The sequence below is a fragment of the Lissotriton vulgaris genome, chromosome 12 (assembly GCF_964263255.1).
Source record: "Lissotriton vulgaris chromosome 12, aLisVul1.2, whole genome shotgun sequence".
Lineage (NCBI taxonomy): Eukaryota > Metazoa > Chordata > Amphibia > Caudata > Salamandridae > Lissotriton > Lissotriton vulgaris.
In genome coordinates this window covers 106,138,494-106,155,614 of record NC_141700.1, presented here as the reverse complement: position 1 = coordinate 106,155,614, position 17,121 = coordinate 106,138,494, and the positions used below count along the sequence as shown (strand labels likewise).

At 44.8% G+C, this 17,121-nt stretch overlaps 1 protein-coding gene across 2 annotated transcripts in view; it reads left to right on the top strand.

Moving 5' to 3' along the window:
- Window positions 1-7,889: 7,889 nt before the first annotated feature.
- The window catches only part of GBA1 (glucosylceramidase beta 1), an 84,234-nt gene continuing 75,002 nt past the window's right edge, over window positions 7,890-17,121 (top strand). Inside the window, exons 1-2 of one of the 2 annotated variants that reach the window (XM_086947392.1) lie at window positions 7,890-7,945; window positions 16,420-16,572. In XM_086947392.1, coding sequence (XP_086803518.1) covers window positions 16,503-16,572 — 70 coding nt within the window. In that variant the 5' untranslated portion in view covers window positions 7,890-7,945; window positions 16,420-16,502. Of the gene's footprint in view, window positions 7,946-16,418; window positions 16,573-17,121 lie in introns of those variants that run through there. The other variant, XM_086947393.1, reaches the window with a different exon arrangement.

Sequence of the window (17,121 nt, the reverse complement as noted above, 5' to 3'; positions counted from 1 at the left end):
TGGTGTCTGACCTATGCTAAATAAGCACGTGACCTTATATCAGTTTGATGAATGCCTACCTGTGATCAAGGCTTGAGGGAAATCCGAAACATTTAAGGATATTTCGGAAAGTTAATAATGGTGGACTGCCTGCCTGTCTCCAATGTTTGAAATAAAGTGCTTGAAGTTTCCTTTAGCACTGGAGTTGTCGTATTTCTGGTGTACAAATGTTTGGATAAATATATATATATATATATATATGCCAAACAGGATTCTCACCAAAGAAAGAACCGGAGGGGCACAAAGGGGAATCCTGGTAAGTTGCTTTATCTCCAACAGAGCTAGTTTCCTTTAGCACTGGAGTTGTCGTACTTCTGGTGTAGAAATATGTTTGGATATATATATATATATATATATATATATATATATATATATATATATATTCCACCACACTCGTTCACCTTTGAAAAGAACGATGTCCAGGCCAGCAATTGCGTTCAAAACTGGTATTTAATCACAGCCCTACTCGACGCGTTTCGGGAACAGCTTCCCTTGCTCACGAGTACAAGTGTCTGTTTACATCCAGCATTTAAAGATAAATCATGTGATCGTGGTTACCATCAGCTCAGCATGATAGGCATTATTTTCATATTGATAGGCGATTAATCTGTTTTCTTAGCTCCAGATGAGCAATGAATTGGTAGTCTGTCTATTATGTTTATGGTAACCACGATCACATGATTTATCTTTAAATGCTGGATGTAAATAGACACTTGTACTCGTGAGCAAGGGAAGCTGTTCCCAAAACGCGTCGAGTAGGGCTGTGATTAAATACCAGTTTTGAACGCAATTGCTGGCCTGGACATCGTTCTTTTCAAAGGTGAACGAGTGTGGTGGAATTTGTTGGGATTGGCGATCCCGTCCGGGCCCGCCGCTGCAAGTGGCCATCAGAGCTTCACGTCGAGCTCTGTGTTGGATACATATATATATATATATATATATATATATATATATATATATATATATTCCACAGCATTCTCCTTCGTGGGAAGTAGAAGAGGCGGCACAAAGGTACGTTTGAATTCCATTTATTCAACACATTTGCATGACGCGTTTCGGTTACTACCTTCTTCTGATGCTTTGTGTCGACGTAGTTCCACTGGTGCCATTAGCTTCTGTCTCTAACTCAACCACTGAAGTAGTGTTGACGGTGTCTGCAAAACATGGCACGGATTGCACCAGAGTTCCTTTTCATAGAACTACGTTACCCAGCAGGCATTGTTCCACACTTACTGGTCGGTGGTCCGTTTACTCGCTTGCACTAATTGTCCCAACGTGCAGCCGAGTAGCAATGTTCGCTGACTTGATATGAAGCCATGGCACTGAAAATTGTCCTCGGAAACAGAGTTCATTTCCCTCGCTCTCATGCCTCACATTGTCAACGGCTCGCAGGCTCGGGGACCTCGATGAAGTAAGGAGACCCCTCCATGAAGTATGAACTGCGCTTGACAGCGTCATCATGCGGCCATTGATGTGTGCCGGCGGTCCGGGTCACTCCCATTATCACCCTTCCTTGAAGCATTCACTGCCTTAAGACGCTCGCTGAGAGGTGCCATCCCCGCGTGTAATGGGTTTCACGCATTGTATTCCACAGCATTCTCCTTCGTGGGAAGTAGAAGAGGCGGCACAAAGGTACGTTTGAATTCCATTTATTCAACACATTTGCATGACGCGTTTCGGTTACTACCTTCTTCTGATGCTTTGTGTCGACATAGTTCCACTGGTGCCATTAGCTTCTGTCTCTAACTCAACCACTGAAGTAGTGTTGACGGTGTCTGCAAAACATGGTATATATAGATATATATATGCAAAATCAGCTTCACACAGCTTGGCACAACACAGCGCGGCGTGACACCAACAGGTAGGAGACGGACCAGCCAGGTACAGCAAAGATGTAGATTTATTCACAAAATCAGCAACGCGTTTCGGGCTTACTCGCCCTTTGTCAAGCTGGAGTTTATATGAACACATGCTGTTTTTATACATATGCTTCTTAAAGTGAAACACCCTAAGTGGTGACATCAGCAATCACATGTTAATAGACATGGAAGAAATATCTTAGGCATATTAGGATTTCATCTTGTGATTATTAAAAAACAGTATCATATATATAATAGACATCAAAATGCAGAAATAATAACGGGATAAATCCAGATGTTCTATTCATATAAGCTTTAGGGATTACCTATGGAATGCAAGAAAAATAGCCGTATAAATACAGAATTGATACATTGTCCATGGTTTCCCAATAGAACAAACCTATTCTTTCAGGATATGATTTGTGCAAAAGCCATGCAAAAGCAGCAAATAGGAAAAGTGCATGAGTGACTGTGTAAAGATAGTGCAAAACGGAAACAAGGAATATGATCATACTGCACAAGGTTAAAAATAAATTGATTAAATAATATAGGATACTCAGGTCCCTGAAATCCTGACATTAAAATTCCATCATAATAACCTTTAAAAAGCAGTAAAAACAGTGATAAAACCAAGTGTGTGTAAAAACAATTCATCAATTGGTTATATAATAAATGTATCACAAACCATATATAAAACATGTGTGACAGATCATCATATAAATATAATCAAAAGATCGAAATAGTAAGGATCATACTAATTCGAAAAAGGAATAATAATACCCCATTACCTAAAAGAGAAGAAAAAAGAGGATAATAAATAATAAAATATAAAATCCAATTAGGATGGACTAGAAAAAACAACTATATGTACAATACATATTTACAAACAATTTTCAATATTTCAACAATATGTATAGAACAATAAGACATGGTGTTATAAAAAAGTGGATAAAACAATATTTGATAATTTAGACAGTGTGGGTTTAAGCATAAAAGTGCACTCAACAATAGGGAACCTAACCATTGAGTGCAAGGTGTAGTTTTTAGTAAAATGTATGGGTAAAAATACACGGGTATAAATACAAGGTGTCAATCACTAGATAAATTCATTAAATATGTTACAAGAAGTGATGCATTTCTTCCGTATTGTTTGACCCATTGGGCCAACGACTGTCAAATTCCAATATCATTTTTGTTTCTAACTGCCTTAATTTGAGATCACGATCTCCCCTTCTTCTAAGCTGTGGAATGGCTCCAACTACATAATACTTAAGGCAAGACAAGCCTTTGTTGTGCACAGACTTGAAATGTCGGGCAACGGGGTAAGCTGGATCACTGTGCACGATAGCTCTTAGATGCTGCAATATCCTGACATGCACCTGGAGCCTGGTACTGCCAATGTAATTTAGACTACAGGTGCACGTCAGGACATATACAGCGTGATCAGTTTTACAGTTGTAATTGCCGTTGATACGTATGCTTTCCTGACAGAATGGGGTAGAGTAATGGGTCATGTTTATCCCAAACTTACAGGCTCGGCAAGTGGAGCATTTACGAGGCAGTGTTCATTCATGTGATGTAAGGCAGAATGTGCAACCCCTCATGCACGGGACATCTCACCAGCCCACTGTGGTTTTAATTTGGAACATTTGGCAAAACGCATGCAAATTCACTTGAATGAACACTGCCCGGCGTTATAGGAACCACTAAGACCAGAAGGCAACAGGTGTGTCCCGCCCACATGGGCGAGTATTTCAGGTGATTACAAGGCTGGGAGCTTGCATGGTGACGCCTATCCAAAGTCTGCCTATGAAGAAGTGCGCAAGCCGCACGAAACGCGTCGGCCTTTGAAGACTCAATTATCGAGGTGATTTGTTTTTACTGAGAGGCTTGCAGCTTACACCATTAAACGCTGAAAACTTACCTCCTTGCTGTGGGCTCTCCATCTGGGACAAACTTTGTGTGTGAATATATATATATATATTTTTTTTAAGGAAAGTAGGATCTGCTTTTATGGTCACCCCCACTTTTTTTGCTGGTGTAATTATGTTTTTTTGACTACTCTGACTGGGATCCTGATAATCAGGACTTCAGTCTCTGTGCTTCCTCCCTAAATTGGACATGATGAGTACTTAGGTACGCTACTGACGTACCCTTGTAAATTCCTAGTATATGGTACTAAGGTACCCAGGACATAGGTACACCAGGGGTCTCCCATGGGCTGAAGCATGTATTGTGCCACCCATGAGAGACCAGACAAATTGTGACCCCAGGCCTGCCATTGCAGCCTGTGTGAGCTGGTGCGAGCTCTACTTGCAACAGATATAGGTTTCCCAATATCTGAGGTCACTACACTTAAAACCTATAAGTCACCCCTAAGGCAGGCCTTTCAATCCTGAAGACAGGGTGCTGAGTCCTAAGTGTGAGGGTGCCTCTGCATGAGCAGAGCACCCCTACAACCTTTGGAGTCCATTCTCCTGAGTTGTAAGTGCATCAGCCATTAAGACGTATAGAGTGGCTATGCGTCATTACACGATGACCATCTCTAAACTGACTGTAACAAAGCCTGTCATGTTTGGTATCAAACATGTTGGAATCATACCCCCACAACACACCGTAAACGGTATGGGAAGTATGACTCCATGCACTCTAAAGCTCCTCTGGGAAGCCCTCAGTGCTCTAGGTAACAGACTTCTAGACCCGGACAGCAAACTATGGCTGCTGCCTTCCAGAGACACATTTCTGCCCTCCTGCTGCTGAGCAAAGCCCGAGCAGGAGAATGCAGGACAATAGGTTTCCTGCCACAGGGTTTAGTGTTTTGGAGCAGGGTGGGTGCACTTGCCAGCGCCACTCAGATTGCTTGAAGGGCACATTAGGTGCCCTCCATACATACTCCAGTCCAAATCAGCTCAGCGAGCCGTTGGCTCCCACTCTGTCGCAAAACTGGACAAAGGACATGGGAGTATCCTCCCCACTGTCCAGCCCCTCCTCTGGGAGGGGCACCTGAATCGCCCCAACCCTCCCCTAAGGGCCTTTAAGGGCTTACCTTTGGGTGGGTCCCTAGATTCATCGTGGGACAAGATTCAGGTCACATACCACTTTAACTTCAACTGTTAGGATTCTCTGGACTTCACTTTGGGAACTGAGACTATTCCTGCTGCTCCTGGTCTCGTCGCCCTGCTGGTCTTTTGCAACGTCTATGTCCGTGGTCCATACAGGTTCTTCACCAGGCCTGTGGACATTCAAGACACCTGAAGGAATCTCCCTTGGAGTGAAGGAGTCACTCCCCTGTATCTGCAGGCACCGCAATGCAGCTGACCGGTCTGCTGATCCTGGGCTCCCACAAACTCCAAAAGGCTCAGCAACGCAGGTGGTGGTTCTGCAACTCCCTTGAGAACTGCACTGTCTTCATATGGAGTTTGAGGCCAGTATTCCTCGTCGGAACTGATGGAACAGACCCCTGTGCACCACGTCGACTCGCCGCTGCCAAGACTTGTTGGCTTTCTCCTCCAGAGATCTTCAGGCTCCAAGAAGCTCCAACCTCAAGCAACTCCTGCAGCCAAGATCTTCGCCCTCACCGATTTCTCTGCACCATGGGCCTTCTTCATTTGTGAGCTGCTCGAGGTCCTCTTGCGACTCCTGTGCCTTCGGGCTGTGGGTCCTCTTGAGGGTATTCTTTGGCTTCAGTGGGCTCCCCTGATTACTTGGGCCTGCTCTGACTTACCTGCTTGTGGTGAGTCACTTGGACCTTGCTGCCTCTGACACTGCACTCTTTTCATCTACTGCGTTGTTTGCTGCTGCCAAGGCTTGTTGGTGCCCCTGCCGGACACTGCCCCCCTGGCTCCTGACATCTGATGTGGGACAGCTCGGGAACGGCTCCTGGTCTTCTACAGCATCCCCTGGTCCACATAGCTGCAACTGTAAGGGCATCGTCAACCTCTCCTGCATCTCCAACATTGGTTGGCAGTTGTCTTCCGTGCCTCCTGGTCACTCCTGAGTGGCATAGACTCTTTCTCCTCTGCTTGAAGGTACCTCCATCTTGAATACACCTTTGGGTTACAGACTCCTTTATCTTCTTCTCCAGCAGCATCTTTCTTGAAGTCCTTAATTGTGGTCTACGGCGGTTCCTAATGTCACTTGACACCTATGCACCCGGCTTGCATGGTGTAGGTATCCTGGTTTCTGGGGTATCCATGGGTCTGGTGACTCTCCAACATTCCATCGTCCACGGGGTGTCTTCAGGGTCTGCTGGGAAGCGACCTTTTTCTTTAAAACTGTAAACCGCGACTTACCCATTGTCTAACATTGAGCACGCTGTTGTGTTTCCAATCTGCACACGACCTCAGTGGGGTTCCTAGATACTCACCTTGGGTGGTTTCGTGGGTCCCCGGCTCTTCTATGTCTTCTGGGTCCATTCTTGTCTTTAATCATGGTTCACATTCCACTATTTTAGTATACGATTCCCCTTGGAGACCACTGTGCATTTGTGCTATTTATGAGTTCTATTTCCTAAGTAATGTGTTTGTATCTCAGGTAGCAGAAAATACAAAGTGTTAGTGAGTGTTTGTAATAAAATATATATTTCTATAACTACGCTGTGTGATTCTTTTTCACTTAACCTATACCATAAGATTAAGTACTGGTAAAACAAGCTGCTTTACACTCCTTCTGGACTAAGCCTGAAGGCTGCTCTCCACAGCTACCACTTAAGTCTTAGAAAACTCTCTAAGATTGTCTAAGACCCCTAAAATCACCATAAGGGTTGCCTGGATTAGTGCAGGGTGCTACAATTACATAAGTGAGCACCACATCTTAAGCCAGCCTCTCACATATTTATATATCAACTTTTATTTTAAACAATTGAAAATAAGTTAATTTAAATGAATTAAACACAGATTCTAAATACATTTGACTACATTATAAATAAAGATAAAAATGTTAGCGAGGACTAGATTTTTTTAATTTTTAAAACCACATGATACATTTTATGAATGTATTTAAATTAATTATTAAATACACATTTGATGTGTTAACGTGTAATATTTCTTTAAAGAATAATAACCTTTCAAAATGTTCCTATGTTCTCTCCCACAAGGAGATCTCCACCTATGTGTGCAACGTTACTAGGAGTCACTTTACTTTCGTAGATAGTGTAATAATAGATTCAGTCCCTGATCTGAAGTGAAGAGGCACATAAGGCTGCACATTGGAGTAAATTAATTTCGAAAATAGCTGCAAGCAAAAAAATAAATAGGATTACACACAGTTGTAGAAGTAAATATACATATGAGTAACTATGCACATTTATATTAACCTTTGGGAATAGGCCCTTAGATTGTATTGTGCATGCTCATTTAGAGTCTAAACCGAAAATGCCCTTTGATCACTGTACATGTTGTTGCAAAGTCCAGCTTATGTTAATATATAAACTAATTATTCCGTTATGTTTGTGCTGTCATTTACACAGCTGCATGTATTTAGCTTCTGGCGACATATATATTTATTTTTGTGATTTCTTTTTTCTTTAGCTTCACAAGAAAGTTACTAAACAATCATTGCAGGAGTACATTAGAGAGAGGGCCTAAGAAAAATTAAAACCATGCTCAAAGATGCATACTTCATCAAATATAGGTTTCGCTTGAAATGGGGTAAACATGGGGGAAGTCCTATCTCACGGTGTAGTATTATCAGCACTCGATGCCATGGGACACAGAGCTGTCAAGTTTCCCAGGGACCCAGGTCCATGAGTGATGCGCTCCTGCAGTCCAGACGTATTCCCTTTCTATTCTGGGATTTAGTAGTCCTGTTTTATAAGGGCGTAAACAAGACAACATTCCCAAAATTCAAAGGAACACCCCTAGATAAGTCACGCATGTATCTGGAAAACACAGCACTTCCACCGCGAAGCACATGAAGATTCCCAATCCAAAATGACCGCTGAACAGACTCGGCGGCGTGGGTGTTCAAAGCAGGCGCTGATTGGTCAAAGCTAGAACGTAAAGTCCCAGGACGCGGAAGTGATCGCTGTCACTATTGCTGGCAACGAGGTAAGGAGCAAATATGTATGTTTGCGAGTTTTGGGGCTTGGGAAATGATGGCGTTCGGGTCAGGAGTCGTTGGCGGAATGGAGATGGTTGAAGCAAAACCGACGAAGCAAGTCTGTCAATGAAGCAGACTGCAAACCAATCAGGTTGGCCATTAAGCCAGGGGACTAATCTATTGATGCTTCATATCAAGGAACGCAAACATCACTGGCAAGGATGGACCACGGAGTGATTTTGGACTGAGAGGGCTGCGTTTGTCATGATGAGATTATATTGTTTTGTAATACTTTGGTCTTGTGATTCAGGAATCGATATATAACATGCACTACTATTTAGGTAAAGTGAGGGTACAAAAGATTTTAAATAAAATGTACATTTTTCCTTTATGAATTACATTTAAGGTGATCCCCAGAAGAGCACAGTTTACGATAGTATATTGGGATATTTTCTCCAGTTCTGTTGGAGTTAGAGGACTCCATCCAGTGCCTGTGTGGATCAGTGTATGTGGTTTTGGACACCTTTGACCCTCGAAAATGGCAGAACTGAAATTATAGAAGTCAAATTAATTATAAAACTAATAAAATAACTCCAGAACTTTAAACATATTCTTGGATTATAATAAGGCTCACAGTTTTCAGTTTTTATTGATTTTTGCAGATAAATGCAGACAGAAACAATGTTTCCTGTTTGTATTTATTTTTAAAAGCAGGAAAATTGTGCTTCTGGAGGGCGACTCTCTATGTTGTTTTTTTGTGATTTCCAGAACAACAGCTGAGCTGATAGAATGAGAAGTTGAAAAACAGGTTTAGGTTTCGCCAATTACAGGCATATATTAACATATGTTTGTATTATAAGCTGATATTTACCTGTGGGTGGGGTGTTTTGCAATATTTGTATGCTTAATTTGCTAAAATGCCACTGGTAGCGAAGTATGAGTGCAGGTTTATCAGTTAAATAAATGTGGAAATATACCATTTTACAACTTCATTTATTCACAAAATAAATATGGATAAATAAAAAAGGAAATGTAAAAAAAAAACTAAAACCAGGAGGTTCAGTTATAATTGAACTACATGGATATTATACTCCGGTGTCCAGAAAGCAATTGCAAACACATTATTCCCAAGTAGTGCAGAATAAATCAAGTGGGTCTAAAGTGGCTATGCTCCCACAAACAAAGTTCTGTTGGAGGGCCTCCTGTGGTGGGAGAACTTTCTGCAGCCTCTACAGCTCCTAGGTAATCTTTACACTCAGTGGGGCTGTTCAACCATAACAAACCATTTTTGGGTGGAAACTTACCAGACAGCTGTGTTGTCTGGTTTACTAACAACATCTTGGGGACATTCGCTTCCCTTGCCCAACCCCTATTTAGTGTATTCTTCCACCAGTACTGAATTTCTGTGAACAGTCCTTTAAATCTTGTTCTTATCTTAGCACATTTGCTGTGCATTCAAAGATCGAGGTCAAATGTTGTGCTCCGTCTTCCAGGGAGCTTGATGTTTACTTTTCATAATCTGTTTTCAAAGTGAAAGGATTTATGTGACAATCGTGCTGGCTACTCTGGGTGTTCTATAGGATGTTCTTTTTTCTTTCTAGCACAAAACAAAATATATGTGTCTGTAAATTAACTGCAAATATTTCAGAATATGGAAAGCACAAATGAAGCACATTTTTGGGTAATTCTGAAGTGTAGTGGAAACAAATATGCCTCTGTCACTTCACTCTACCCCACTCCACAATACTATGCCAGTGCACTCTACCCCACTCTTTGTACCGCTGCACTCTTTGCCTCTGCTGGGCTCTATTCTATGCCACTTCTCTGTTACTCTACACCAATTGACTGTATAGCACTACACTCTACTCCGCTTTGCAGCACTCCACTGTAATCTATTCTACACCACTGCACTCCATGCCACTGCACTCTGCACTCTATACTGCACTACTCCACTGGACACAACACTCTACTCTGACCCTGTACTCCACTCTATACCACTCCACTGTACAACACTCTATTCCCCTCTGACACTACTCCACACTATGCCACTCTATTCTTCTTCCTCTACGCCGCTCTATTCTTCTTCTTCTATGCCACTCCATGCCTCTTAACTCCACTCTATTCTATGACACACTACTCCACTTTGCTCCCCTCCACTGCTCCTTTCTACGCCACTCCACACCACTCCACTCTACAACACCCTATACCACTCTATGACATGTCTCTCTCCTACAGTACTCCACTTTATGACAATCTACTCTACGTTACTCTACTCTACGTAATACCCTCTACTCTACGTAATACCCTCCTCTCCATGCCACTCTGTCACTCCACTCTACTCCTCTGTCCTTCCACTCTACAACACCCTACTCCCTCCAAGACACTCCACAACAGTCTACACCACTTCAAGCCACTGTATGGACTCTCTGTGCCCCTCCATAACACTCAACACTACCCTGCTTTACGACACTCCACACCAGTCTCCATTGCCCCCTAACTTTTAGCCATGCTGTACTGCAGCCACGCTGGTGTACAACATGGCTAAACATATTTGCAAAGCCAATAGCTCTAGCATTGGTGAGACCTATTAGCTTTGCTAATGCTTGTTAAAGGTTGGTTTCTAGCCTGTCCCACCCCTTGACCTTTATCTTTGTATGAATGAGAGTTTCACCTGACTTCCAAAATGTATGAAACACGTTTGCAATGAGTGATACTTGAAGTCTAGATCTACGAAAGCTCATGTGGGCCTGCCGGCGGCCAAAAATACTCTCGGGTTGCTTTAGGGAATGATTCATTGTTTTGACTTCCCTGGACTTGTGCCTAGTGACCTGTGTAGTCTGCCTAGGTTTGTGCAGCCAGGTGACATAACCGGTCCTGCCCCATCCACCCCTTCATGAACTGGCTGGCACCCCTTCACAGCAAACGTCTGCTTTTTGTCTACATTGTGATTATCCACCCTTGTTTAGACAGTTACAGTTAGTTAACTTGTAAGAAATGCCAGTACTCTTGAGTAGTCCTCTTGGAGATTGTACTTTTGGAGATTGTTGAAACTTGGGACTCAACCAGGTTTTACAGTTCCTAGATCGCATTGCACTGATTGGAAAATTCCACTGTTCTGACATTTTGCTGTGCTGGGCCGAGTTTGTTCACACCTTTTTGAGTCCTTGTGCCAGTGAATAATTACAAGCAACTTGGAACATAAGCCAATACACTTGAAATGAAATGAAATGAAAATAAAATGTATAAAGCGCTACAGCTGCCCTCAGGCGTCCAGGCGCTAAAACTTAAGTTTGCCAAGGACTGTTTTTTACTCTTTCAGCAACTCATGCTGTGACTTGAGAGCGGTGACACTTGAAAGCTGTAGTAAAGGGAATGGTCAAACACTGCAAAAAATAAAGGGTCTGCCTGCCAATCACGGAATCATGTATCTATTTTCATCTGACGAGGCACGAGTCCCTCAGTACATGATTGGGCGAAGGTCATCTAGACCCCACCTGTAAACTCGGAGCACAAACGTCTTTCTAGCCCCTGGAAGGAAATGTACTGTGAAAGAGTTGGCTCCCTCCAAACTTTGGGGTTCAGATTTTGAGTTTGAGGGGCCAGTTGATTATAGAAGAGTCCATAAACAGGCCCGTAGGAATCTCAAATTCTCATTTTTTACTTAGAAGAAATTTATGGTGTAGATGAAGGTAGGGGCGAGGGGCAAAATATTTGTCTTTCCACTCTGGAGTGCTGTGGACTAAACTCCATGACTGAGGAAGAAGACTTGCTGCTACTGCACCCTGAAAGAGAAGCAAGAGACTGCTAGGTGTGTGGAGACCCTACCCCAGCTCGGAAGCAGCGCCGTCCTGCTCCCAGCTGACACTGTGCTGCATGGAGGACCTTCATTTTGTGGAAAACCACAGACAACGGAGAAAAGTGCCGGCTACCAAGCCCAGTCTGATGATTTCTTGGCGTACAAATGGCCAAAGTCCTCCTTAAAACAAGGAGCGGACCGCTGCAGGCTTGTGGTGTGGTGTGGTGAGAGAATATTGATCCTCGATCTGTACGCTCCGGACTTCTCTCCCACTTTGTACTGCAAAGCATCGTATTTGAAGCAGTGTTTACTACACACAAGATGCCGTATTGTCCCCTCAGCGGTGCATGCACCCCTGTCAGGTGCACCTCACTAACCGTATATCCAGAATCAAAAACCCAATTCTGCGCTGCTTTCTGAGAGCCATGTGCTCTCCGCTGCTGCTATAGCTCCCAAGCCTTTTCAGACCTGGGACTATGTACTCTAGTTCGCTGAATGACCCGGAAGCTCACAAATGCTTTTTACTCCCATTGTTTACCCTAAAACTAGGACTTGATTAAAACCTCCATAATGTGAGCTGTGATTCATTCATTTGTCCCCAACAAACAACTGTCTGCACCGCACCCCTATTAGGAACCGGACTGCATGACAACAGACCTAATGTGAGCTGTGATTCATTGATTTGTCCCCAACAAACCACCGTCTGCACCCCTATAACTATCTGGACTGTGTGACTCCAAACGCTGCATTTGCCTAAATTTAATTTCCATTATTCTGTCCATGTGTTGGACTTGGCCCGCAGGGCAGGTTCACCCCTAGACTTTTTGCCTTATGCGTGACCCTGTGTCAGTGATTTTTGGGTCTCTGTGCACTTTCCCCTGAGTCCCAGAGTGAAAGTGCGTGCGTGTAGTATGGCTGGCCTGCCCTCCCATAGGAATGCATGGGGAATGTGTGTGTCCCTGGTAGTTCCTGATGCGTGGGGAGTGCAGGCTCGAGTTTAGTATGTATACACTCGTGAGAGTGAATGCTGCAAGATGGTGTCTGCGGCATGTGTGTGTCTAGTTGGGAAGTGCTACTTCTGGACATTGAGATATGTGTGCAGTGAGGGTGCTGGAGCGTGATTGGCTGGAGCTGGCTGGCATGCCAGGCTCCAGGAAGTCTGGATGGGACTGCCCGGTGGTGAGTGGGAGATTAGCATGGGTGATGTGTGGGAGGAGTGTACCTGTGTCCTGGATGGGCTGGGTTTTCCCCACACAATGCTGGCTCCGCCCCCCTGTGGTGTGTCTAATGACCCTAGCCTCCCCAGTGAAAGGAATGGGTGGTTGGGCCATCAAGAGTGCTCCAGGACCAGCTGCGACTGGTTTTTCCCCCACCCTGCACCTTGAAACAAAGGATTTGTTAGTATAAGAAGGGGCTGTGTCCCCTTGGAAAATGTTCTGCTTTTGGATCCTGCCAGAGGGGGGGGGGCTTTTGCTGCTGCTGGGGCCAGGAGGACCGCCACTTGGGGAGTCTCCCTGCCTGGAGACCCAGTGTGCTGGCTCTGGCCCAGCCTTGCCCCCCTGCCTGCCTCCAGCCCCTGCTGGAGCCTTGTCCTGTCCTCCAGTGCTGGGGAGCACTGAGGACGCCTTGCCTGCAGCCTGAGAGCGCTGCTCTCTGCCCTTCAGCGCTGGGAGCGCTGAAATCGCCTGCCTAGCGCTTGGAAGCGCTTGATTTTGGCCATAGCGCTGTGAGCGCTGTATTCTGTCCTGGAGGCGCTTGGGAGCGCCTACCCTTCGTTACTAGCGCTGCTAGCGCTGGGTGTGCACAGCCGGTGCCCACCCGGCATCTGATCACCCCGTGTGGTGATTTGGCGGCGCGGGTGCCACCCCGCTCATTGCCGCTTTATTTTGCCCGCTTCTTAATTGAATTGGAGGCCGGTGCCCACCCGGCATTGTCCCTGGATCACCGCCGCAGCCCAGGAGTGTGCTGCCCCCGCCGGGCCGCCGCAATGCCTACCGCGACCCGGAAGTGCTGGGTCGGCGGGCCAATCGCTGCGCGGCCCGGGAGAGTCAACCCGGAAGTCCCGCCCCCGCAGCGGAGCCGAGAAGCAGCCTGCCGAGGCTCCCCGAGTGGAGAGAGGAGCCCGGGAGAAGGAGCCGGGAGACCCGAGGAGCGGCCGCCTGAACCCGGTGAGTGCAGGTGCTTGCGGAGAGGAGAGGGGGGGCGTCGGGACACATTGCCGGTGTCCGCCCCGCCCCCTCTCTGTAGCGCGACCACCGGGGGCATTGCAGTGTCGCTTGAGCCCCGAGAGGCTCCACCAGTCTGGGGGGAGCTCCGTGAAGTACAGAGTCCCCCGTGAGGGACTCCAACGCCCCGCAGTTTTGCTTAGAGCCCTGAGAGAGGCTCTAGGCGCGCCAAGTGTTCCTGGGGGGGACCCCACAGCCCAGTGAGGCTGCACCTTTGCTTAGAGAGTCCAGAGAGGCTCTGGGGGCATTTGCATGGTTTAGAGCGCTGAGGCTCTTTGTGCCATTTCCTCGTTTTTGGAGCCCAGAGAGGCTCCAGCCCTTTTGCGTTGCGAGCCCAAGAGAGGCTCGAGCGCCCATTCTGTTGAAGAGCCTGAGAGAAGCTCAGGAGGGCCAGTTCATTGTTCTTGCCCAGAGCCCAGAGAGGCTCACCAGTGCCACAGTGGTGGTTCTTTGAGCCCAGAGAGGCTCCAACGTTGCCCTAACTTTCCCTGCTCCAGTTGCCCAGCACTTTGTGGGCAACTGCCACGTTTAGGCCCTGACATTTGGACACCGGGACAGTCACAGGTGGTGACTTGAGAGTTTGGCGCAATTGTTATTGATTTTACACCGCTGAATGTTGATACATCATGTGTTTTATCCTTGCACCCCTACAGGTATTGTGATGTGTAGGTGGTTGTTTTCTCCCTAGTACAGGTGGTGCTAGTGAGGTCCTGTTACCAGTGATTACTGGTTGTATGCTCTACTTTTATATTGCTTCTAAAGTGCTATTACTGAAAGTATTGCTTACAAAGTGCTATTACTGAAGGTATTGCTTCTAAAGTGCTATCACTGAAGGTATTGCTTCTAAAGTGCTATCACTGAAGGTATTGCTTCTAAAGTGCTATTACTGAAGGTATTGCTTCTAAAGTGCTATTACTGAAAGTATTGCTTCTAAAGTGCTATTACTGAAAGTATTGCTTCTAAAAGTGCTGATACCCTTGACAGTGGTCCAAGTGGCCCTGTCCTGTACAAATATCCCTTGTAAATTCCACCCGTGCCTGTTGGCACAGTGTAACAAGATGTGTGTTTTATCTGATGTATATTTATTCTAATACAAAGGCTATTTTCATATAACCATGTGTGGAGTTTTCCTTTGTGGTGGGCCTTGGGTGTTGTTGCTGGGGTGCGTGCGCAAATACTTAACTTACATCGCCTCCAAGTTTAGCCTTGACTGCTCGCGCCACGTTACCTAGAGGGCGAGTGGGGGTTGCCTTGGTGTGTGACTCACTTGCCCTGACTCTTGGAAATGGTGATCCCTGACTGACCTCGACGCGAGTCTTGGCCGGCCAGGGTCCCGTTTCCAACACCATGCTACCGGTGCATGGGTTCTCTAGTAAAATTAACTATACGAAGAATCAATGGAGTTTTACTCCAGGTAATGATTATGCCATAAGACTTCCCAAAGGTACTAGTCAGACTTACTATTTGTGAATAAGGTCTTAGTTCTTTTTCCCCAAAATAATACGTTGAGTTACTGGCTGTACTAGACCACCCTCCATGAGCAAGCCTTGACAGTGTGACCTTCTGAAAGCTAAGCCCAAAGATGAGGTGCTCTGCATTTCATTGAGTTGGTGCCTTTCTATTCCTGAATTATGTCAGTACTTGTTACAAGAATTGCGTAACTACCCTAGTGTTATTTACGCCCCAAATAATGGGCTTGATGTGTGTACCTTTCTGACTTAAACAAATGTTTAAATAAGAACTACACACGTGCATCTTTCGTAATTGTCCAGCTCAGAAATATGCTATATTCACCAAAGTTGGTGTATGTATATGTATATGTATATGTATATGTATATGTATATATATGTATATATATGTATATATGTATGTATATATATATATATATATATATATATATATATATATATATATATACTTTCTACCATTATCTCTAAGCTTGAGTGAGTAGTATCAGCAGTTCAGAAAGATGCTAATGTTCACCCCTTCCAGGTTGGCTAAGAACCCTAGTGCATTATTTTTGCAAAAAGGCATTTTAAGCCTCAGGACTCCTTAAATCCTAATCTCTCTGGGACTACACCTAGAACCTGGAATGCCCTCCCATAGGAACTACGTGACACACAATCATTCTGACACTACAGAAAAAAACGTAAGTTACTCCTTCTCAACAAATACCTTATCCCTCCCTCCTAAAATATTCCAAGCCTTCCATCGCCACCCCCAAACTATATCGTCCATCTACTACACCATCTATTGGGTATATTTTTTAACCTGTTTTTTTCTTATTATGCATTCTCTGTTATTGTGAAATCTCTGTAAATGCTGTGCTACCTACGGGTCAAGTTTGTGCTATATAAACTCGAAATATTAAAAAATGATACTGTGCTTGTTCAACAGGCCAACTTATCAAACCAGTGGTATGTAGAGCGGATCACACATGCATGATTGTTTCTCAGTACAGGTGTAGAACAGCAATTAACAACTTTGTGGCTTACTTAGGTCTGAATACTAGGAAGCTTTGGTCCCACTACGATTACTGCTACCATGTGGAGTGGATACACCATCTTCCTCCTGATGGGAGCCTTCCTTATGAGCGTCGTGGAACAGGCAGCTGGTGAGTTCCATTCCAGCTTTTTGTTTGACCTGCTTGCATCCTCCTGTAATGGAACTGTTGAGTGTTGTTTTTGTGCCCACTTATAGTTGGCTTTTAGCACGTTTTCAACCAGGCCAAATATTGGCCGACAAGCACCCTGTCTTCTATGGAGACGGAGCAATGTTGGCTTTTTTAGGCAACACCACTATGTATGCTGATAGTCTTGGGTCATGTTCTTAACAGGGAAAGTGAACCCACAAGCCACAGAATACAATGTGAAGGTGCTTACAAATCCATGAGTGACCGAAGATGTCCTATACAAAATGAAACATGTTCATGGACTGTAAGACTGGGATTAAAACCTATATCCCTGGATGCACAATTGAAATGGCACACCTAATTGAGTAGTTTAGACATAAAACCTTTTGAGAAAAAGGTTTTCAGTACCGTAGCAAATTTGGTGGAATGCTGGTATCTGTATGGGAACATTGTGAGCAATTATGGAAACTGCCTCAGTGCATTGGTTTAAAACCAGTTTGATTTCCCCAAAAATGGTAGTGCTTGCTGTTT